Raw genomic sequence first — 23,347 nt, forward strand, 5'->3', positions numbered from 1 at the left:
CAGACTGCCCTGTAGGAGCACTGGACCCATGGTTCTGTGCAAATCCTGCTGCCAGAGACAACAGAAGGGGAAAACTTTCTTATTCTGTGTTTTTTAAAGTGAACAGCCATATTACCGAAGTGCAACCAGCTGGATGTAGGGCAGAAAATGCAGCATAGCCACCTCTGAGAAAAGGAAATAGAGCTCAGAAGGAAAATCTCTCAGCACTGCTAGGGAATTACAGCTTGACAGGCACTTCCACCCTGCAGTTGTGCCACAACTGTTGCAAAGGCACCGCTCCAAATGATAAGAATAATGAGCAGCAGCAGCAAACCCAGAGATAAGCCAAAGATCCTCACAACTGCAAAATGGAGCTTGGGATGGGAAATGAACCTTCAGGAAACTCAAAAGTTAATAGCACAGGTGCTGGGCCAGCTTCTCAAGGAAAATGACATAATTCAGGACTTAACACTGATCTATACACACTGAGGATCTCAGCACTTAAAGTTTCAATTTATAAACTAACATTGCACAGATGCACATGAAAATCCTGGCACAGTTTATAATGTTGGTAGGTATTTCAGGCATTATTTTTAAGCAGAAAAAAAAAAAATCCAAAACAACAAGAAAAACCCAAAACAATTGCCAAGGTACCTACCAAACTGAAATACAGGACTTGATGACTTTACAGGTCTTTTCCAGCTGAAAAGATTCTATGATTCTGTGTTTTGTATAAGCGTTCAAGCAGCACGTGTATAATACATCCCAGGAAAACATTTATTCCTGCCTCCTTCCCCAAATAAAAAGACTTCTATTTGTCAGTGCATTTTTCAGTCTAAAAGGCACATAAAAACCCTCCTATACTGTAAGTTTCTGAAAACAATGCTCAGATTCAACTTATATGAGAGCCATTGCTCCCTGTGGTGGTTGCTTAAGCATTGCTTTGATCATTTTGCAGTTTCTTTATTTTAGTGTTAACTAACAAGAGCACCTAAAGAATGAAGGGACAGCTTTTCAGGTATATCCAAATGCAAATTGTAGGAGCTGATGTCAGGAGTCAAAGTGAAGTCTCTAGGGTTCCACTGCTGGCTCCACAACACAGTCCTGCCTGTCTTTCTTGTAAGAGAGATAAAAGCAAGTTTTTCTCTCTCCTTTGCTCTTTCTCTTTCACTGTGTCATTAAGGACACCAAAGGCGACAGCAAGCCCTCTGTGCTGCTCAGATCTCCCAGCACCAGCAGCTCAGGGAACAAAAGAGGCATCTGGACAGGTTGGATAGATGAGCCGAGGTCAATTGTATGAGGTTCAGCAAGGCCAAGTACTGGGTCCTGCATTTTGGTCACAACAACACCAGGCAATGCTACAGGCTTGGGGAGGAGTGGTTGGAAAGATGCCTGGTGAAAAGGGACCTGGGAGTACTGATAACAACCAGCTAAGTATGAGCCAGAAGTGTGCCTACGTGGCCAAGAAAGCAAACAGCATCCTGGCCTGTATCAAAAATAGTGTGGCCAGCAGGAGTAGGGAAGTGATTGTGTCCCTGTACTCAGCTTGAATACTGGGTTCAGTTTTGGGCACCACAGGATAAAAAAACACTGAAGTGAAGTGCTGGAGCGCGTCCAGAGAAGGTAAGCAAAGCTGGTGAAGGCCCTGGGGAACACGTCTTATGAGGAGCAGCTGAGGCCACTGGGATTGTTTAGCCTGGAGAAGAGGAGGCTGAAGGGAGACCTTATTCTGCTGTACAACTACCTGAAAGGAGGTTGTAGTGAGGTGGGTGTTGGTCTCTCCTTCCAAGTAACTAGTGATAGGATGGGATGAAATGGGCTTGTGAAATGAAGTTGTACCATGACAGCTTTAATATTTCAGATTAGGAAGAATTTCTTTACTGAAAGTGTGGTGAGGCACTGGAACAGGCTGCCCAGGGAGGTGGTAGAGTCACCATCCCTGGAGGTGTTAAAAAAAACCGTGTAGATGTGGTATTTTGGGACCTGGTTTAGCGGTCATGTTAGTGTTGAGTTGATTGTTGGACTTGATCTTAGAGGTCTTTTCCAACGTTAATGATTCTATGAATCTATGAACAGGCAAGATGTTTCCACCAAGCACGTGTGCAGGGGCTGTGTGCACCCCACAGGCATTTGGCAGCACGTGCTGCTGGGCATTCAGGAAAGCAACGGTTTATCAGCTCTGGATTTGGGCCGTAGGACTAACAGGTCTGCTTAGCCATAGTGAAGCAGACTGGTCTCTCCTCAGCCTTCATACAGTCTGTTGGAGGGGAGCTGGAGAAACACCTCTTGTTTAAATCCTGACTTCTTTTGAAGCACTGCACAACACTGAAATCCCACATCTCTAGGTGGTGCCTGCAAAAAAAAATAAGCTCTCGGTGCCTTGTAAAGACACCCTGTGTAAGAAAAGCAGTGAGTCAGCAGGGGCCAACCAGAGACCTGTCTACCCTGAGCTAGTCCCCCAGCCACACCACCTTTCCAGCAAGGAGGATTCACAGGTTCCTGTTCCTGAAACAGACTCAGAGCAGCACAGAGGTAGGAGTCCCATACACCATACCATGGTGTGGGTGGGGGGATGGATCTCATGCCACCTACATATTGCATGGTGTGTAATAAATAAGTGGGTGGATTGAATGTCATAGATGCACTCTACTTCTAAACTCTTATCTCTCTGCACTGGTATCTGTGCCAGCTGCTTCTCCACCTACCTAGAGGTCTTTTGGTTATGGAAACCCACAACTGACAATGGTATTTTACTTCTGTAGCAATATACTGCTTAACACCCATCTTTGAAAGGGAATAGATAACAGATACTTTTTCTTGGTACCAAACAGTGACCTGCTCCCTCTAGTGAGGAGCAGCCCTCTTTTGTGAGATTTTTACGAGAACTGGAGGTTGAATTAGCAAAGACAAAGAATACTTTCCTTGTTTTTTGAGTTGGATAGGATTTACCTGCGGTGCTGGAAATTGTAACATGTCACTCCCAATTTCATCTACTATCTCTGTTTGGGAGCTTGGAGGGTCTGCCAAAATGTGAGCCCAGGTGTAGATATGGGGCCTGTGGTAGTACCACATACTTGGCTACATGACAGTCCTGATGTCCCTTTTTGCTAATATCACTGTTGGAAATCTTATGCAGACAAAAGTAGGCCTTGATATTCACTACAGAGTCTGCTTCTCCTTCTCAGTCATTTGCAGACAGGTACTTGCCAAGTGTCTAGTGACTCACTTATTTGGGGAAAAAACCCACCACAACAATACAATCTGCATAACCATGCTTTTCCCACTCCCATGTAAGAAGCATTTTCAATGCTCAGACCTGGTGTAGAACAACTATTAGCAACCTGCTTCTCTGTTCTTCCCTAAGGAGTGAATAGGACTCCAGGGGCCCAATTTCCATTGCCTTTTGCTTCTGGTGGTCACTTACTACATGCAAAATGAATTGAACACACTAGCCTGGGTACAGAGACCCAGCTTATTAAGCAGAGCTCTGGTGGATGGGCATGGACTGGGCTGGTGGAGTTGCCAACGCTCTGTCCTTGGCAGGAGGCTAGAGACTAAAGTACGCTAAGCTGCTTTATTGCTCAGTGGTCCTGCCAGTCATCCATTTAGTCAGTGTAAACCTATTTTAGATGGCCCCTTTTGGCAGTCTGTGGATATTATGATCATTTAATCTGACCCCCGGCATAGCAGAAGCCTAACAATTCTATCCTGTGAATTCTTCACTGGTATGAAGACTTGAAGAAAATTTGTTTAAATCTCCCAACCATCTGCTGCAGTACTCAATTATCTTGACAATTCAGATTTGCTTATTTCTTATTTAAAGCTTTTATACTTGTTTATCTGCAGCCTTGGATTTTGTTATGCCTTTTCCTTAGGTTAAATTAGGAGAAATACAGTGGAGGTATATAACTCCTTTCCCTTTCCACCTGTCACATTATCTGCCCTCGAGGCTGGGGCCAAAGGACTGTAAAAAGACTCTACAGGATCTGTGTAGTCTCTTCCTTTGTCAGTCTAAAGCACATTAAAAACTGCTCTGGAAATCTAAACTAATAAAGCAGCTTTAACAGGCTGGAGCATCTGGCCTTCTACATATTTTCCTTTAGCACTTCCACCAACTGTTGTTTGCTCATATCTACTGGAGTCTGTTTATATAGATTTTGCCCAATTTGCACTTTCTGGTAATGTTCATACCGTCATATGTTTGTGCAGAGAAACAGGGGGAAAAAAAAAAAAAGAAAACCAATATGAACTGAAATATTTATGTGGTCTAGAATGACTTAAATTGAAATGCTCCTCATCCATGCTGGAAGCTCAAAGCATAGCAATATAAAAAAAAGCATAGCAATATAAAAAGTGAAACTTCATCAGAAAGAAAGACAGACTTGCTGGGCTCGTCATGCTAGTCAGACCGTTTTGCAAAAGTCATGCATAAAACAATCAGTACTAACCTATGTGAAGACTGCCATTTGGAAATGAATTCATTTGCACAGCATATATGTAGCTAGAGACCAGATAACAATAGTTATAATATTTCTGAGATGATTCTGAAATGTTACCATCACACTTATTCCCGTGTCCCCAAGTGCCGCACGTGGCTGCTGGGATGTGCAGAGGGCTCAGGATAAGCTGCTGTGGGCTGGGTCTCACAGACAGCAACCGGCTGCAGGAATGGTGCTGGCAGCCACGCTGTGCTGGGTGCTCTGGAGGGGAGTAACTGCTGTTACCCTGAGGGCGCTTTTATAACTCAGTCCCCTTGATCTGCAGAATCTTTACTAAGACATAGCTTGCCTAGACTTTAACTGAAAAATTAAAAAGAAAAAGAAGAGGAAGGAAGGAAGGAAGGAAGGAAGGAAGGGAGAAAGAGAGAAAGAGAGAAAGAGAGAAAGAAAGAAAGAAAGAAAGAAAGAAAGAAAGAAAGAAAGAAAGAAAGAAAGAAAGAAAGAAAGAAAGAAAGAAAGAAAGAAAGAAAGAAAGAAAGAAAGAAAGAAAGAAAGAAAGAAAGAAAGAAAGAAAGAAAGAAAGAAAGAAAGAAAGAAAGAAAGAAAGAAAGAAAGAAAGAAAGAAAGAAAGAAAGAAAGAAAGAAAGAAAGAAAGAAAGAAAGAAAGAAAGAAAGAAAGAAAGAAAGAAAGAAAGAAAGAAAGAAAGAAAGAAAGAAAGAAAGAAAGAAAGAAAGAAAGAAAGAAAGAAAGAAAGAAAGAAAGAAAGAAAGAAAGAAAGAAAGAAAGAAAGAAAGAAAGAAAGAAAGAAAGAAAGAAAGAAAGAAAGAAAGAAAGAAAGAAAGAAAGAAAGAAAGAAAGAAAGAAAGAAAGAAAGAAAGAAAGAAAGAAAGAAAGAAAGAAAGAAAGAAAGAAAGAAAGAAAGAAAGAAAGAAAGAAAGAAAGAAAGAAAGAAAGAAAGAAAGAAAGAAAGAAAGAAAGAAAGAAAGAAAGAAAGAAAGAAAGAAAGAAAGAAAGAAAGAAAGAAAGAAAGAAAGAAAGAAAGAAAGAAAGAAAGAAAGAAAGAAAGAAAGAAAGAAAGAAAGAAAGAAAGAAAGAAAGAAAGAAAGAAAGAAAGAAAGAAAGAAAGAAAGAAAGAAAGAAAGAAAGAAAGAAAGAAAGAAAGAAAGAAAGAAAGAAAGAAAGAAAGAAAGAAAGAAAGAAAGAAAGAAAGAAAGAAAGAAAGAAAGAAAGAAAGAAAGAAAGAAAGAAAGAAAGAAAGAAAGAAAGAAAGAAAGAAAGAAAGAAAGAAAGAAAGAAAGAAAGAAAGAAAGAAAGAAAGAAAGAAAGAAAGAAAGAAAGAAAGACCCACCCAAACCCTCTACAAGAGACTAAACTTTTCACACTTACTGCTGAATAGAATATCATTCTTTGCACTCCAGCAGTGCAGTAGTTATAGGTAGACTGACTCCTCAGATGTGGTCTCTTGGAAGGCCAGATCCAAACCAAGAAGCCATGAGAAACAAGCCTATTTGCAAGTGCAAAGAGAAGAAGGGCTAGATTTTCTACATGTAGTGCTGTTTGGATATGGAAATCTCAGGAGTACTCCAGAAAAAGTATTTACACTCCCATCTTACTGTGCCTTGACCTGAGACATGCAGCGCTTCAGGAGTCACCAAAAAGCCACAGTGTATGTGAGTTGCAGAGGAGGAGTCAAGAGTCCCAGTCCTCTGCTCGATACAGGGGCAGTAAACAAAGCAAGCATAAGATGTTTGGGATGGATCAATGCCTATTGCTTATAGTTGTCAAAAAAGAATATTTGAGTTTTGCTGGTGGGAGAAGCTGACATCTCACAGAGTCAAACACACGGAATACTTCCAGTGAAGGGCTGGTGTTTCCCCTTGGGGAGCAAAATTTCCTGTCATTTCCCATTGAATTCCCTTTTACTGCATGTCAGACCAAATGTGTACCTATGGTGCTCCTGCTTTTTGTTGGGAAGTCAAAAAGCTGATTCTTCTTTTCTAAACAAACCCAACCCTCTGCCATCTCACCTACATGACAGAATCTATTCAATACCTACCTCCACTTGATCATCTCTCTCACATGACATTGAGAAGCCCTGGAACAACAGTTAATCACTAGACATGGTTATTTTCTACTTAAGAAGTAAAATTTAACAATCTTGGCATTCCCTTTTTAAATAATAAATAGAAAATATTTATTTTACAGCATTTTCAAGATCATTTTGACAAAAAGGCAGTTTTCATCAAGCATTTTACAGACCAAAAGAAAGAACTTCTACAGGAAGCTTCATAGCTCATACAACTACATACACAAGGTGAGATCTTGCTCTTTAGATATATTTATGTATGTGTATGTTTCCAGTTTTAACAATTACGAACTAAAAGCTAATATACTGAATTTCAAGAAAACTCCTACACAGGATATAATTACATTGCAATAATAAATCAGTGCTTAATATGTTCAGAAACAGACAGATATGAAAACTGTAGTACCTTGCCACATTGCCATCTCCCATATATATGAGCTTGCCATGTTTCTTTTTCTTAACTATCTCATTTCCTCAAAGACTGGCTTCCTAGTACAAGCTCTGTGCCACTGACAATGTGTGTTTTTGGAAACAGCACAACAAATCTTATAGTAAGATTAGAAGAAGATAGAATTCATTGCCAGTGTGGTGATCAGCAAAAAAACTATGGAGTTTTTCTTGTAGCTTTAATGAGTAATCAGCACTAAGAAAACAGAAACAATTAAAAAATAAATCCCCCTAAAAGCTCCAAGCAGACAAAAATCAACCAACTGACCCTCAAGTGTCTTTAGTTCATTATAGAGACATCAATCTACTGACAAAGGCATAACCATGTCTTTGGGTAAAGTCATCTCATGCTTTCCATCAGTACAATGATAGCAACTGGCCACTAGTCATATTGGAAGAAGCAAATATCATGAAAAGACAATGAGAAAAAAAGGCTCTTTCTGATTTTGAGCACCACTCAAACATTCTAATACCACTGCTATAATTAAAGCAAAACAATGAGATTTGGATTGGCAGAGAAGAATCGATGACTGGCAGAAGGACTTCTTAAAATTCAAGTGAAAAGGAAGAAAAAGAGTAGAAATACACTGAATGCAGAAAACCCCTGATAGAACATTCACTAGAAGCATGGTTAGAACCAGGTTCTGCAGCCGTATTAACATGAAAAGATTCTTTAAAAATATCTTTGGAAATAAAGTGTGGAACTGTGGGACAGATTCTCAGCTAAATTGAACAGCAAAATGTAAGTTCACAGCAGCTAAAATCCTGTTCTGTTTATGTCTAATATGCACATTTATAAAATAGGGTAATAGTCAGTATAATTAAGTTCAAGCCATAGCAAGTAGACCTGGACTTTGAACACTCAAACAGTTAGGGAATTGTGGATTAGGCCCACCTCTAGAAAGCACATGAAGGAGGAATAAATGACTGAAAAACAGCCACCTAGAAGTGATATTTAGGATACAATGTATATTAAATAGAAGTGAAAGCATACGAAAAGAACACACAACTAAACATCATAAAGACATTAAAAGAATTGTTCATAACAAACCCTGGGAATTTATGCATATATTAAGCACTGATGAAATTTCCTGTCTGGACATTATTTCATTTTAAATTATCTGAAGCCACAAAATAGTTTAATTACTTCTCCTGTCTCACCTTTATAATGGCACGTGCAAGATTTCTCAACCAGATTCCTTTTTTTTTTTTTTTTAAAAAAAACCACACTTACTGCAAACATGTAAAATAACAAGAGCTTTCAACACACTGGTTATTAATACCATATGTCTACTTCATAAAATATCTGCAAAATAAAGCACCCTATTATAAGGGTAGCAACTGTCTCAGCTTGCATGTGAAAAAAAAAAAAAAGTGTTAGCACAGCATACAAACCTCCAAAGATCTATTGTGATATAAAACATGAATTACACATAAAAATATTCATAGCATATACAACACTCTTCCAGTGGTGGTTATTGGACTTTACACTTCACACATACTGTACACATGCATACAGAAACACAAACGTACGCTCACGCTCTTGCTTCGAGACAGACTCTACAGCCTCCAGCATGGAATTGCCTCTCTTTCAGAATAATAGTTGTTGCTCTAAGAATACAGCTAATTTTCCAATGTATTTGATTCCAAAGTAACACAAAGGCGTGATGTAATCACATGGCAAATATGTTGTATTATGAAAAGTTAGTCAATAAATATTGTTCTGCTACAGGAAATGTGATGTAACAGTTTAGCCACATGGTTTGCAATCTTATACAAAAGGGCAGTTTTTCTAAGTCCTTACCATATTACAAACACTACAGCAAGGGTTTTCTTCAGAAACCTCTTGAGTCTTAACTTAATCAAGTTGCTCACTCTGTTCACAATCAGTGTTAAAAGAAGCCCAAATCCCCCAAAAAGCAGCCTAGTATAAAGAACAAAATGCTCAGGCAAAAGTCAGTAAGCTCCATGTGCTTTCACATCGTCTCAGCTCCTCTCCCCCAAACACACATTACACAGTTATACCATTTATGGAAATCAGGAAAAAACCATTTCTGCATATATGTCTCACAGAAGTAGCTTCATTCCTCCTCACCACACTGCACCCTTCCAGTTCCTGGGTGCGTCACTTCCATCGCAGACAGACTGCAGTCATGACACGTGCTAATGCCTTCCCCAGGTCACACTTCCCAGAATCCTTTTCAAGCATTGCCAAGAGAAGGTGTGACTAAGTGTGATCATGTGGGGTTTTTTCCTGTGTGTTTATTAATTTTTTTTTTTTTTTTGCTATAGAAGTTGTCTCTTGGATTTGTGCTTTGTTAAGGTTTCCTATCATTTTCTCAAAGTAAAGTAGTTTTATTTTTAATAGCTAGAGAATTTTGAGCCCTCAGAATTATTTATTTTTTTCTTTTTCTTCCCTTTCATTTTCTTAAGTGCAGGATGAAGTTTTTGCCCTATCATATGTTACTGTTCTTTACTCTTCCTCCCACCAGCCCTAGGGGGACTTGTCTCCCCAGGACCTCCCAGTGGTCAGCTGCCAAAGTCCTTTTTGCCATGTCTCTTGCAGCGTCTACAGGGTCGATGAGCTTTGCTTATAATCCCTCAGGATGACAGAGGCATAGGTCACATCTGGGGGGGTGCAGAGCACTGACTCTGAGACAGGGGAGCTAGGCACGGAGCTGCCCGAAGCCACCGAATCCCGGAAAGGGGACGGAGGCGTCAGTGCCGGAGAGTCTTCCAGAGTCAGTTTGCTGGTTGCCGGCTCCTCGTTCTCCTCTTCTGGGTTTTTCTCATAGATGTATCCCTGAATGAGCTTCAGCTTCTCACTTTCTGCTTCCTCAGCTGGAGGAGACAGGGTGTCCTCACTGAAGGAGGCCACCTGGAGAGGCAGCAGTGGCTGCTGCTGCAGCGGAGGGGGCTGGTAGAGTGGCCGCACGCCGTTCCCTGAGCTGGTCGCAGGGAGGATGGCGTTGAAATCGGGGATGCCAGTGGCAAACTTGTTGACAACTCCTTGCAGCTGGTCCATGAGAGACTGTGACTGCAGGGGCAGCGTCTTGGGGGGCTGCTCGGGCAAGAAAAGTTGGGTCTCCTCCGATGTGTCCTGCAGGGGGGGGGTTGTCGCCACCCGCCTGTGCACCACCATGGAGGGGCTGCCAGGCTGGTTGAGGTGAACGGGCTCTCTATTTTCTTCCTCCACCACGTTGCACAAAGTTTTACTGCTGATGTCAGTAGAAGTCAGGCTCTCATTTTGGCCATGGCAGCTTGTAGTGAGGGGTTTGATCACCGCTGTCTGATTGCACCCTGTCTCCTGGTTCTTCACATGCACTGAGAGTCTGTGCCATGTGTGTTCCCCCTTGGGAGTTTGTCTTCCACCTGGTTCAGACCATGACACAGACTTTCCATTAGAACTATGAATAAAATAAAGATGGGTTTATTTTTATTTACATTACACAGACAGTATAACAAATAAGCCTACAAAAATACTGATTGCTTCACCTCATTAATAAGCCCTCCCACCCACTCCATACTTCATGTCCTCCCAGAGATACTACTGAAGGAAACAACAATGTCTTTTAACATCAGCAGTTGCTGTGATTTCCATCCAGAGGTGATTACTCCCTGCTGGTTACCCACCCTACAGCCAGCCTGGAAAGCCTATCCCAGGGGGAAAGGCTTTGTGAGGGCTGGTTATGTTTCAAGGACTTTAGCTATGTCTTTCTGTATCTAGGTGTGCTCACCAGAGCACCTGGCAGGGGGGGGAGAGAAAAAAGGGGAAGCAAGTCACAGGAAGGGCTTTAATTAAGCCTGATTTACACCATATAGTAGATATTTCCAAACTACTGGAAGAAAAACAACCCACAGCCTTAGGCTTTTCCACTCTGTGTAGAGAGAGGAATTGTTGCTAACCTCTCTGTTCCTTTTTATCCTCTGGCCCTCTTTTGCACTAAGGAACCAATTAGGTATTACAGAAATTAAGGAGTCCCAGGGACTCCATCAGGTAGGAGGCAACTGCATTTCTTCCCAAGCAACTATTATTTACAGCATAAAATGCTGGGATTGAAAACTGTTGGTTTGTGTGGGTGGAGGAACAAGCAGCAACATGATCATGTAGAGCTGAACCCTCCAACTCTGCATGTGGGCTGGATCCCATGAAAGTGCTGGGCTGTTTGGCAGGGTGGGGACCTGAGGGTCAGGTTTGTTCCTGAAGAACTGCAGTTTTTTTTGCATTTCCCTGTAGCTTTACGAGGAGCAGAACTCAAAGCAGAGTGACATCTCAGCAGCTGGTGGGACAGGGAGCTGAGTGGTGCTTAAGAGGACTAAGCAATTGTTTAATTGCAGGTCAGGCAGTAGAGATAATTTACAAATAATATATCACCTGGGTGGAAACCAGAGACTGAAATAAATGCTGAGACAATTTATGCAAAGCAACCTTATCTTAGGGTTTCAACCTTCAGGGAGCAGAGGTAAACAAAGGATTATACTTCAGATTGTGACTGCAGTGCAGGTGGGAGGCAATCTGGGCGGGAGGCTGGTACAGCAGCGTTGCCTCCTGCTACTGCACACACCTGGGGAGGTTGCTTCCTTTACATATAGCCTGCAACATCGTTCTCAGTATTTCGCTTTTCCTTGCTCAGATTCCTGTGCTTCACTTTGTCAAGGAGTAAAAATTACCCATTGAATTTTGTGAAAAAGAAAATCGACTGACTTTGTCACAGCTGGAAGAAACTGGTACAACATGGATAACGTACAGAAAAGAAACGTCCATGACAATGTGGCATTTCTTTATTTGAGCAGTAAATGTTGCTGGAGAGAAAAAAAAAAAAAAAAAAGAAAAAAGGAATTTGAGGTGGATCCAAGCTGGAAGTTTATCTCCAGCTCCAGGATCTGAACACTGGACCTGTGACTCATCACCTCTGTGGGAACTGGCTCACAAGAAAGGGCCGAACTAAAAAATTTTGTAACTCCTTAAAGCGTGCAGTTGGTAGGACCTGTAGCTGTTTGGATTTAGAACTTCAACCTAAAAGGAAAAAACAACCAGGTTCCCAGCTGAAGAATGAAACCTCTCAACAGCAGTGATATGAAAAGATGAGAATGAAAGTTTAGAAGCATTCCTGATGATATGACTTTTTTTTTTTTTTTTAAGTGCTATAGAGATAAGCAAATGAATGTAACTGTTGGGCATGAAAGATTTTTAAAGTAATATTTTAACATACCAAGATCTACAAACTCTTCACACAGAGACACATTTCATCTGCTTTAACTTCAAAACAAGTCCCTTCTTGTAGAGAGAAAAGTAAGTAAAATGCGCAGATACAGTATTTTGCTGATGCTAGAGCTTACAAATACCAGAAAGTTTTTTTTTTTTTTTAAAAAAAAAATCATGCTGATTATCTGCTGTCTCTTATGCTAACAGCACTCTGCATCATGTACTTCTTCATATCTAGTTCTGGTGTGTCATCTTGCTTTTGAACCCCTCCTCATACCATCTGTTTAGTCTCTATCTCATTTTGTTCCCAAGATTTTATATTTTACCTCAAAAGCAAGCTCTGCTATTTTAAGGAACTCGCTATCTCTGTCTTCATATCTTCCTCCCCCTTGCTCTCAAATTCTGCTCTTCTGACTTCTTTCTTCTGTAGCCCTCTCTAAAATGTACCTGATAGAGCCCACGTCAATGGTTGTGCTTAATTCAAACTGTGCGGGAACTGCAATACTCCAAGGTGAAGAGACTGCATCATCAGGATTTGTCTGGTACTGACGTGCTCTGTCGGGAGAGCTGGTGCATGGACCCTACTGCTCATGGCTCTGATGGCCTTCTGACAAATAGCTTTACAGCAGCAGTGGCTCTCTATGGGGTCAGTCTGGTGAGTTCCACGGGGAAGTCTCTCTTTTCTGTTACTGTTCTCTTCGGTCTCTTCTTCTAGCCCTTTCCCTCAACTTGCTCTCCTTGCTTTGTCCACACACCATTAGTCTGTTAATGAGTCACATTTGAGACAGCATAACAAGGTTGTCATAGACCTGGGCTCTGTCTTGCTGGCCAGCTGCTAGGGAGTCACACCAAGATTGACATAGTCAGGCAGAATTAACAACATGCAAGAAAAACAGTTGCTAGCCTGGAACAAAGACTAGCCATCTTGGATGGCATTAATCAACATTTAGACAAAAAGTGATGATGGGGCTGAAAAAGCTTAGATCTCAACTGGGTCTCAGTGAGTTAAGAGTCAACCCACTCGTACAAAGTGATGATGACAATCCTAACTGCATGGTCACCATTCACTAAGTGATTGTCACCTTCTTTTTTGAAGGAAACATCCGTGGGAGAAAGTGAAGATCCAAATAATCTCTTTGGTATAATGGGAGAAAGGACGATTTTTCTACACAAGGGCAAGAGGGCACCCAGCCAGATCACCGCTGGGGTATTGAAAATGTGATGTTCAACTGGACAGTGATGAGGTGGGACTAACTGGTGTTTTCTTGCTTTTATCAATAGGACTGTTACCCATTTCATGTCCAACATGTATTTATTTACCTTTCCAAACTTCCTCTCTCCTTTGTACAGTTTCCCATAGGATTTAGACTTCATGCTTATTGCCTAGAAACGAACTCCTTGAAGTCTCAAGGGATCTTCATGTTTGTAGTTGTGTATACCCAGTGTGACACTGCAATTACTGTTTTGTCAGATCCTTGCATCTAGCCTAAATGTTCAGACAGGTTCTTGGATACCCTATCAACATGTAAAATGGGTTTGCTTTTGCTTTATAGGCCAGGTTGTACATTGAATTTAGCTGCTGTTTCTCAATTTTTGCCACAGCTTTGTTTAGGATTTTTGTATTTTGGGGGAATAGACGTATTACTTGTGTGGATTTTTATTAGTTTCATGAGCAGATCTGTCGCTATTTTTGGCAATTCAAAGTGTTGATTTTAATACATAAACTGATCTTTACAGAGTTCTCTCTGCATGACTCTGAGGCAGTCATTTTCAGATACCTTCAGCAGATGATTATAGGCACTAAACAAGCCTGCAAACAACTTCAGGACCTTAATATGTAGTTGCAGAAGATCTTTGAAAGAATTGATGTACCCAGATCTGAGAATGTGATCCAAAATACCCTTGTCCAGTTGTAGTGCATGCCTACAGCTTGTTAGATGGGTCACTGTTCATTGGTAACTGTCTCCAGCAGCCTCAAACCCTGCTTCTGCTTGTGACTATGAGTGCCTCCGACTAAAGTCCAGTCACAGGCCAAGAACATATTCCTGCTCCTGCCAGTGCCTGGAGGATCTGACCTTGTCGGCTTCCTTGGAGCAATGTGAAATCTGAACACCCCCCAAGAGGTCACACCTCCCCACACTGCAATGTCCTGAAGATGTCTTTCTTTAGACATTGGACAGCAAAGGTTTCTTGACGTCTTAAAGGCTGAATGCTCCTAAGGTGGAAGATGATTGTCCCAGTGGTCTAAGGTGTGCAACTCTGATCCTTTTACTAGTGAAGCTATAACCTGAGATCCAGAGCACAGAGAAGCAGATGAAATTTCAGTCCTGTGTGTCTGAATTTTCACCTTTTTTGCCTTGAACACTATGAATAGCAATCTCTCATTGACACTACATGAAATAGTTCAGCAGAGCGATATGTGCTCTGACAAAGTTAGCTTTAGGAACTGACAAGCTGGGAAATGAGTCCTGATCTGGTGTAGTGCTTGCCAGTGTCAGAGCGAAACAGCTGGAGATGCAGTCAGACAAAGTGCTTGAAAAAGAGCCCTTCCAATTAAAAAGGAAGGGACATTCCTTGATCTGTTATAGTTCATCCCCTGCTTCATCTATTTAAGATGCCAGGGCTCTGGGCTATTGTCTTCTCCAAGTTGCCATGAGCTGAGGGAGAATCTTAAACTTGCTGAGATGAGGGATACAGTCATTTGAGCCAGGCCTGGTGATGCTGGACACGATTCAGGGCACAGTTTTATGATATAAGGCTGTTTTTTTTTCAAAGCAGCAGTGGCAATTAACCAATCAAAGAGGTTATAGGATAAATGATATATGTTCCCTCTATTTCATTGTCAGACTGATGCTTCAACCAAACCTACCTCCTTGTAGTCACTATAGTAACCAAAATGCCACAGCCAGTAGGAAGTATTGGGATAACCTAGCTCTCCCTTCTGTGAAGATAAAATCTTAGGAATGAACATTAAATGTAACCTGAGAGGGGCCTATCAACTTTGTCAGCAAAAGTCAGATGCAGACCAAACCCTGAACTACCTTATCATCAACCAGACAAGGTCATGTTGGGTACTGCCCAGCCAACTAGTGATGCTCCCACTTTCCACAGAGGGGCACAGCCACTGGCCACATGACAACTGTGCTCCAGAAAGCAGCATGCGCAGGGCTGTCCCTGTGCACTTACACAGAGATGGCCAGCCATGGGAGACAGCAGGGAAGCAGAGCAAAGCAAAGGCCCTATCCAAAAGTTATGCATTAGACAAAAGCTTTCTTGGCCCAAACAGCACCTGCTGATGGCTGCACTCCCAGGGAAGCCAGCAGAGAAATTTCTGCCCTGCCCACAGAAAGGCAGTTAGCCATCTACAAGCTTTCTCCAACCCTGTAGTTACATAAGAAGTGGTAATGAGTCTGAACAAAGCTCTGTCCCACTGTGGCCTCACTGTTTCCAGGACTAAAGGTAACCATCTTAAAATTTAAGGCTTGTACCTGCACTGTAGCGTATTGCAGGTGCTTTGCTGGTATCCCCAAGGTCTCTTTCATTATTGTCTCTATTTCAGTAAGGCCAGCGAGATATGAAATTTGATTAAGAGAGTAAACTGGTTTTAATTCAGGGTAGTGATATCTCCCTGTGCAAAACGGGACCCTCCTCTCAGAGCTGCAGCAGTCAGCCGTGCCGCCCATTAGCAGAACAAGCCTTGCTGCTTAGCATGTTCTTGCAAGCCCAGTTTTAGAGCTTTACTTCTCAGGACTCATCTCTTTTATTAACCCAGGTTAACCTTCCTTGTGGCTCACCCAAGAATGAGGGAGTGATCATTGACCACAGTCCCTATCTGGTGTATGCTCAGGTCTTTTTGCTTCATATTGTCACCTAAAAGAAAAATTAATTGCAAACCAATTTCAGCCTTAGTCCATTTACACTATAATCTCTGTGTTGGTGATAAGAGGACCTTACAACTCTTCTCACGGTGTGGCTCCAATGCTTTCTGTGGTGCTGTATAATTAGAGCAAATTTTAACCTCCCACTTGTGTTTCTGGAAGTTTAAATTACCGAACTAACTTTACCTTGTTGTTCCCTTCCCTTTATTTTGGGACAAAACTGCCTTGGGCATGGGAAATTATTTTCTATGTAAATTAGAGAGCAGCTTTAAATGTGTCAGAAACTTCTACACAAAATACAGGAAAACATAACACTGTCAAGTTGTCTTGCAAGGGCAGAACCTGATGAGACTTGGGGTTGTTGTGAGTGAGTCCAAGCCCAGAGCCGCCTTTCCAACACTCTGTCTTGCCACTTGGCTTATGTCAAGTAAGCCTAACCTGTTCATTTCCTTCATTATGATGACACCAAGCTGAGTGGTGCAGCTGATATGACTAATGGGTGGGATGTCATCCAGAGGGACCTAAACAAACTTGAGAAGTGGGCCCATGTGAACCTCATGAGGTTCAACAAGGCCAAGTGCTGCAGCTGAGTCAGGGCAGCCCTCAATAGCAATACAGGCTCGGGGATGATGGGATTGAGAACAGTCTGCGGAGAAAGACTTGGGAGTACTGGTAGATGGAAAGATGGACATGACCTAGCAATATGCACTTGCAGCTCAGAAAGCCAGCCATCTCCTTGGCAGCATGAAGAGCAGTATGGCCAGCAGGTCAAGGGAGGTGATTCTCACCCTCTACTCTGCTCTGGTGAGACTCCACCAGGAGTACTGTGTCCAGCTGTGGAGGCCTCAGCACAATAAAGACATGGACCTGCTGCAGCAGGTCCGGGGAGGGCCACAAAAATGATCAGAGGCCTAGAACACCTCTCCTGTGAAGAAAGGCTGAGAGAAATGGGGTTGTTCAGCCTGGAGAAGAGAAGGCTCTGGGGAAACATTAGCTACAACCATTCAGTACTTGAAAAGGGCTTATAAGAAAGAATATTACTTTGATCTGAGCTACATATAGGCTTTCTAACGTACATTGACCCTATTGATAACTGATTTTTTTTTATTATTTTTTTTCTTTTTTAAAATTGAAATGTTACTATTTTACAGTCTGTAGAGTAGATGCAGTAGCTATGTTTAGCCTGAGTACCCTGTGACATGATCTTGGTTTCCATCCATAGGATCTCCAGGTTGGGGTCAGACCCTCAGGGGTCCTCAGGGGTCAGATCCCTGGGTCCTTATGCCCTGGGTACCCAGACAGGAAAAGCAGGAGATGGGAGTGGAGTCACACACTTTACACTTGTGCTACTGTTGAACTGGGTTGCTGCTAGGCTCATACCTGGCCTTAGAGACAAGGAGTTACTCCCAAATCCAGCTCAGATATAGCCAAACATCCCTAAATAAATAAATGTGTTCACTTAGGGACTTACCAGTTATATATATTTACATAGGCACTTTTATACAACTGTAAATTCAGGGCAGGTGAGAGAGATGCTCACTGCAATACTTTGACATAGTTGAAGTCCTACAACTTTAGCATGTATCACAGATCTTACTGAGATAGCTGAACAAAAGTTTGAGAATATTACAGTTATAATGTGTATAAAGGGCTGACTACTAACTGCAATCACTATTATAAATTTTTATCTCATCTGAAGTATAGAAGCCATGTCACATTTCAGTCATCCATCTAATTGTTGTGAGGAAACTTTAGTTCGCCGGTGTGCCCATTAAGTATTTTGAGAATATCAAACAGCTACTTATGTGTTTCTTGGAGGAAAAAACTTAATCTAATAGATAATACAAAGTTCAGGATGATAAACAGTTCACGCCAAATAGCAAGAAAACACTTCCAGTGTTCAAGAAATGAGGATCAGAAACCTGCAAGTCAGAGTGAAATTAAAAAGTGCTCTTAATAGTGCATAATTTTTTTTTTTAAATTAAGTAAACCCCCCCAAATATTCAGAACAAATGTATTCTGTTGGATCATCTTTTTAATTTTTATAGAGGACTTTGAAGTCAGTGCATGGAAAAAGCATGATGTAAATCATCATAGATCCTCTGATATCAATGGAGAAGCATATCTATGTTATCTGAAGAATGTGTCTCATGCTGCACATTTGAATAAATGTATACGACAGTGCAGCCAATAAGAATACCTGAACTCAAGCATTTATTCAGACAGGCTCAAAAACGACCACAGCAAACAGAACCTGAAAACTGAAAATGGCAGTGTTTTGAGTGCAAACTTAACCCATTTGCCACAGGAAGCTTAGTCATGAGGCCTCTCATTTGTGATATACAGCACTCCCTAATATGCTGCAGTAGATAAAGAAGCTAGTAAAGCCTGTGGGTTTTCTGGGTGTATCTGAAAGTTTCCATGGTAACAAATGTGCAGTTTCAGAAGAAAAGTCCTGAACTGAAAGCTGTTGTGTCTGAGTTTTTTAATATGAGACTAAATTTTTATGATTCTATATTCTCATGATTCGGCATTTCTGACCATCTGCAGGATCATATGGAGAATGGAGAACAACACTAGCACAATAACTGGTGCTAAGTATCATGTATATCAAAACACAAAAGAGTTTCAGTTTGCTACATATAATTCTTTGCAACTGGAAGGCGAGGGAAACTGTAATTGCCAGAGAGGTGATTTCTAGCACATCAAGGTAGTGGAACAGGGCTTCCTCAGGAAAATCCAGACTTGCAAATTGCTGTAGTTCTGGTCACCAAGACTCAGGCATGATGCCAGGTGGTGGTGATGAGCATCTGATGGTATGATGGACACATGCCTACTGCTCAGCCAGGGCTGCATGGCCACAGGGAACTCAGGCATCAGTTGCTGATGGAGAAGGTGCCCTTCCCATGGACACAGTGCAGCACTGCCAGGCCTCTGAAAGCATCAGCCCTAGCTGGAAGGAGAGGGAAGCCTGAGGAGTAGGGGCAGGCAGAGAAGCCAAAATAGCAATCTTCGTGCTCAGTAGGTCTGAAAATCTCTGATGCATTTTAAAGCCTTTTTTATCTGTGCAGCTGCCACAGGTGTTTGAAGTCCCATTGACTGGTTGGAGTCTCACCAGGGATGTTTCACAGCAATTCATGTGAATGGGGATTTTTTTTTCCAAACTGAAAAAAAAAATCCCAAATGTTGTCATGCAAAAAGCGGGAGATTCAGCCTTCACTGTGCTCAGGAGTTTTACAGCTTGTGCCCATGCTTTTTGAATATAATCTGTTGTTGTATTCGTGTTTGCCTCCTAATGGTACGCCTGTATTGGACTCCCATTTCATCAGCAGCCTTTCCAGACACACAATTGGTGGTCTGTGCCCTAGGAATCTATAGCACTTGTTCCAGATCAGAAAAGAAGGGCATATTGTTGTTGTACTGGAAGCTAATACTAAAATGTTTCTACTGTGCCTTACACAGGCTTTTGAAAGTTTGCCTTTCAGGGCAGCAATTCTGGTTGCTGCAGAGGCCCTGTAAAACCATCATTACTGCTCCAAATGCAGGATGCATTGTACGTATTTCTTCTGATCTGCAGATCAGAGGGGCAGATTTGATTGAACTAACATCATTTCTACCTGTCTACAAATAGCACAGACCATCAGAGACATGTGCAGAGCTAGAATGCTTTGTTGCTGATTAGAGGAGCTGAACAGCATCTCTGGCTGTAGAGACACAAGGCTGCTCAAAATGCTACCTCAGTGGATCCCAGGCAGCTCTCCACCTGGTCACTGCACAACCCTCCCTGGGGCTGGGAGCAGGAGTGTTTCTCATCTGCAGTTTATCAGATGGAAACAAGTATAAATCTGTCCTGGAAGAAATTAAATGAGGGCTTTCTGTTTCTGCAACAGCTAATGTGTTTTCTCCCCTGGGTTTCTTTGCTCAGTGAGAGCAATACTTGCACATCTTGTTTCTGGAGAGCTGAACTTCTCTATTGTTCACTGAATGCAGAATATGCAGAATGGGAATATCTTTCAGAAATTATAACAGGAAAAAATTCTCTGCTTTCGTTTAAAGATACTTTTGGGCAACTATTTGTTCCTGGGCCAGATTCTGCTGGCTTTATTTACATTTTCCTGGGCATGATTTCCCTGTTCTGTGAATCCCACCAAACCAGTGTTTTCTGTGTTCCCTCTGCTGGCTCTGCACCAGCAGCTCACTAACATGCACAGTTAGCAGGAGCTGTGCACAGCAAAGGTGTCTTGCTGTGAGACAGCCACTAGATTGTTGTCTAAAGCACACAGAATAATGTCGTCTCCATGCAAAACTGTAAAAAAGGAAAAAGTGTTGGCTAAATAGAAAAAGAAGATGAAATTAGTATGAAGAAAGGATGTATTTGCAAAGTTGTAGGCATTTACAAGTAAAATTGAGGGCTTTAAAGAAAAAAGTAAAAGCTGCAAAAAAAATTATTCAGTGTCCTCTTCATCACATCTGGACAATCAGATTAAGGCATTGTGTTGAAACAGGGGAGATAAGCAAATTTCCCATCTTTAATGGCATGAACCACATTTGTCCCATCATTAAATATGATAACCAATGAGAAAGAGAAAGCAAGGGGTTAAACCACTCTTTGTCATGCAGCTTCTCTTACACATTCACTGCAGTGTGGGATTTTTCAAAGCTGCACATGTGCCGACGGACACTGGCTGGTGGGCGAGAACTCTGGCTGCCTCTTCCTGAAGATTGAAAAGAAAAAGACACCCAGTGAGTGGTTATACACATGTGCACACATGGTGGCTATACCACTCAATAGGGTGCCTGTCCCTGACCTATGCCTAAGGGTCACTGGGGGCTTTCCCATCTTTTCTCCTCTTGTCACCTCAGCCTCCGCATAGATTTCTCCTTGGCTCCAGACTGGTCCTGTTTAATGCAGGTTCTCCTGGTATTAAAATCCTCTGCTGAGCCCGAATGCACTTTACATGCCAGATGGCAAGGGCTGCTGTGCATGTAGCTGTCAGAGGGGCTTCTCCTGTGGTATTCTCGACACAGGGTGAAATTATGAAAAAGGACCATCTGCCTTTCTTATCTGCTTCTCATTTACAAAGGCATCAGCAAAAGTTTTTGTTGATGGAGATTTTAAGATATTCTCAGCTCCTGCTTTTTCCTGTGTCCCTAACCTGCTTTTCTAAATGTTTCCTTTCTTTTACTTTTGAGCTCTAGCTGAATAGTCCCTATCTTTCACTATATGTGATTTCACTATATGTACTGCCTTTTTTTTTTTTTTTTTTCACCAAAAAAACTTGAGTTCTATTAGTCCCAAGGAAGTGTTGTCTTTATTGAGATAAACACTAAATGTATAGTTTCCTAGATGCTCTGTCTGCAGTGGTAATTCAAAAAGGTGTTGCAGATTGCTGTTTTGGCCATTAACACAAGACAATTTCTATTCCATTTTTTCTCCTCTTCCTTGCCCTAAGAAGCAGATGCAAATTCTCATTTGTCTTCCCCAATATCAATAAAAATATACACACACACACGCGCGTGCTTTGACAAAAATCTCAGGTATTTTTGCACATGGAATATATCAATGAATTTCTGAAAAAAAAAAAAAAAAAAAGTCATTGAATTGCAGGAAAAAAAAAAAGGTAAATAAAAATTCAGCATTTATCCCCATCAAACAGTCATAGTGCATGCTTGCCAGACTTCTATTTACCTCAGAACAACAGATTCACGGATGGTATGTGCATGTACTACATACACAGTACAGCTGCTCATAAGCCAAACAAGCCATTCTGCTCACCACATACTAAAGCACGGGAGCACAGCGTGATGTACACAGAATACATGCATACCCATTTTGGAGAGGTAGATGCCTTGAGATGACTTCTGAACTATTATGAATAAAACACAAATAAGACATACTGCTGAGCAATTTTGTAAACCTACTCACTTTGAAGTCTCTAGAATAATTAAATTCTTTACCAGGTGTAATGAGATTGCTGAGATTTGACAATTTAAAGGCAATCATAATTAGGAACTTAGCTACCATTCTCTCTCCTACACCCTATTAAAGCTACAGAGATCATTAAGCTTCTGATTAAACAGAATATCCAGCATTTCTACAGACCTCCAGTTTTCTTCATCTATTGACAGAATAAGAGCTTTCTACTTTCTGTGCTTGCTTTGTTAAAAGTCAGAAATTAGTAGTTTATTCAGCCACTGGAGCTAATTTTACAAAGCAAGTAGCAACTTGCAGCTGGTTATCCAAGAAAAAACTCTGATTCTAAAGGTATTTCATACACATGCAGTGCTGTGTGCTCAATAGAGGGCACACAGCTTGGGAGAGCCTTGCTCAGGGACCCTGCAGAAGGTGGAAGACTGCTCGGGACCTGCGTCTTTCTGAGTCAACAGGCTTTGCCAGCTATCATCCCTCAGCTACTGCAGTTTGCTCTCACTTCTGGGTTACTTAGTTGCATCCCTCGTTTCCACTCTTGTATTTCTTCTTATTCAGATATATCCCCAGAGCGACTTCAGAGCATTTTGCTCTCCAAGCTTGGGGCATCTGTAGGTCTTGTTATGAAATCGTCCTATGGCAAGAAAGGAACCTGCTTCCTCAAGCAGTCCAAAATGCTTCCTAACGTGTTCAAAAAACAGTGACCTCTTTTCTTACTGTGGTTGCAGTCATGCTCCCCAGCCAAAATCAAACACAGGTATCACATGTAATAGGGTATGCAACCCTCAAGCACCTCACCAGACTTTCATGCTGTGGGAGGCTGTTGTTAAAGTGCTGCCAACCTCCATCAAAGCAGTGGTCTGTCTTTTGGTCAAGGTCAAGGGCAATTCCCATATGGTGATACACAGCATATACACTACAGAAATCGGCTCTAAATCTCAAGGTTCATGCTTCAGTAGAATTTGAACTTGTACTGAAATTAAATTTATAGTGTTACGGGAAATGTAGTGCATGTGTGGGTTAGACTTCAGTGAATTATTTTGCAATTATCAAGTCATTGTCAACTGAATAAATTATAATAAATGCTTTTGAAGCATTCAGTTTGAAGTATCCTTGTAGGCTTGCCTTGTCTTATTAGTAGTGTGTGCTAATACTGCAGAGCCCTGATTCAGAATTAGTGATCAAACCTCTGTAGCTCTCTTTTTTTCTTTTATTTTTTACTATAACAATGTATCCCCTCTTCTTCCACCCAGCCTTGTAAGCAGTGATGGCACTTCACCTATACTTCTCTGGTTAACAAAAATTTAGGTAGCGTGCCCATTTTTACAGCCCGAGGATTAATGGGTAATTTGTGGGGCAGTCTTTTCAAGATAATTCCTGCT

The 23,347-nt window shown here is 41.6% G+C and overlaps 1 protein-coding gene across 1 annotated transcript in view; it reads right to left on the reverse strand.

The window, feature by feature from the left end:
- Positions 1 to 9,521: 9,521 nt before the first annotated feature.
- GRM1 (glutamate receptor, metabotropic 1) overlaps positions 9,522 to 23,347 on the reverse strand; it is a gene marked incomplete at its 5' end in the record, with an annotated part of 65,935 nt that continues 52,109 nt past the window's right edge. The window contains one exon of the mRNA XM_008942399.1: positions 9,522 to 10,359. Coding sequence (XP_008940647.1) covers positions 9,522 to 10,359 — 838 coding nt within the window. The remainder of the gene's footprint in view (positions 10,360 to 23,347) is intronic.

This window comes from Merops nubicus, unplaced genomic scaffold (genome assembly GCF_000691845.1).
Source record: "Merops nubicus isolate BGI_N331 unplaced genomic scaffold, ASM69184v1 scaffold14036, whole genome shotgun sequence".
NCBI lineage: Eukaryota > Metazoa > Chordata > Aves > Coraciiformes > Meropidae > Merops > Merops nubicus.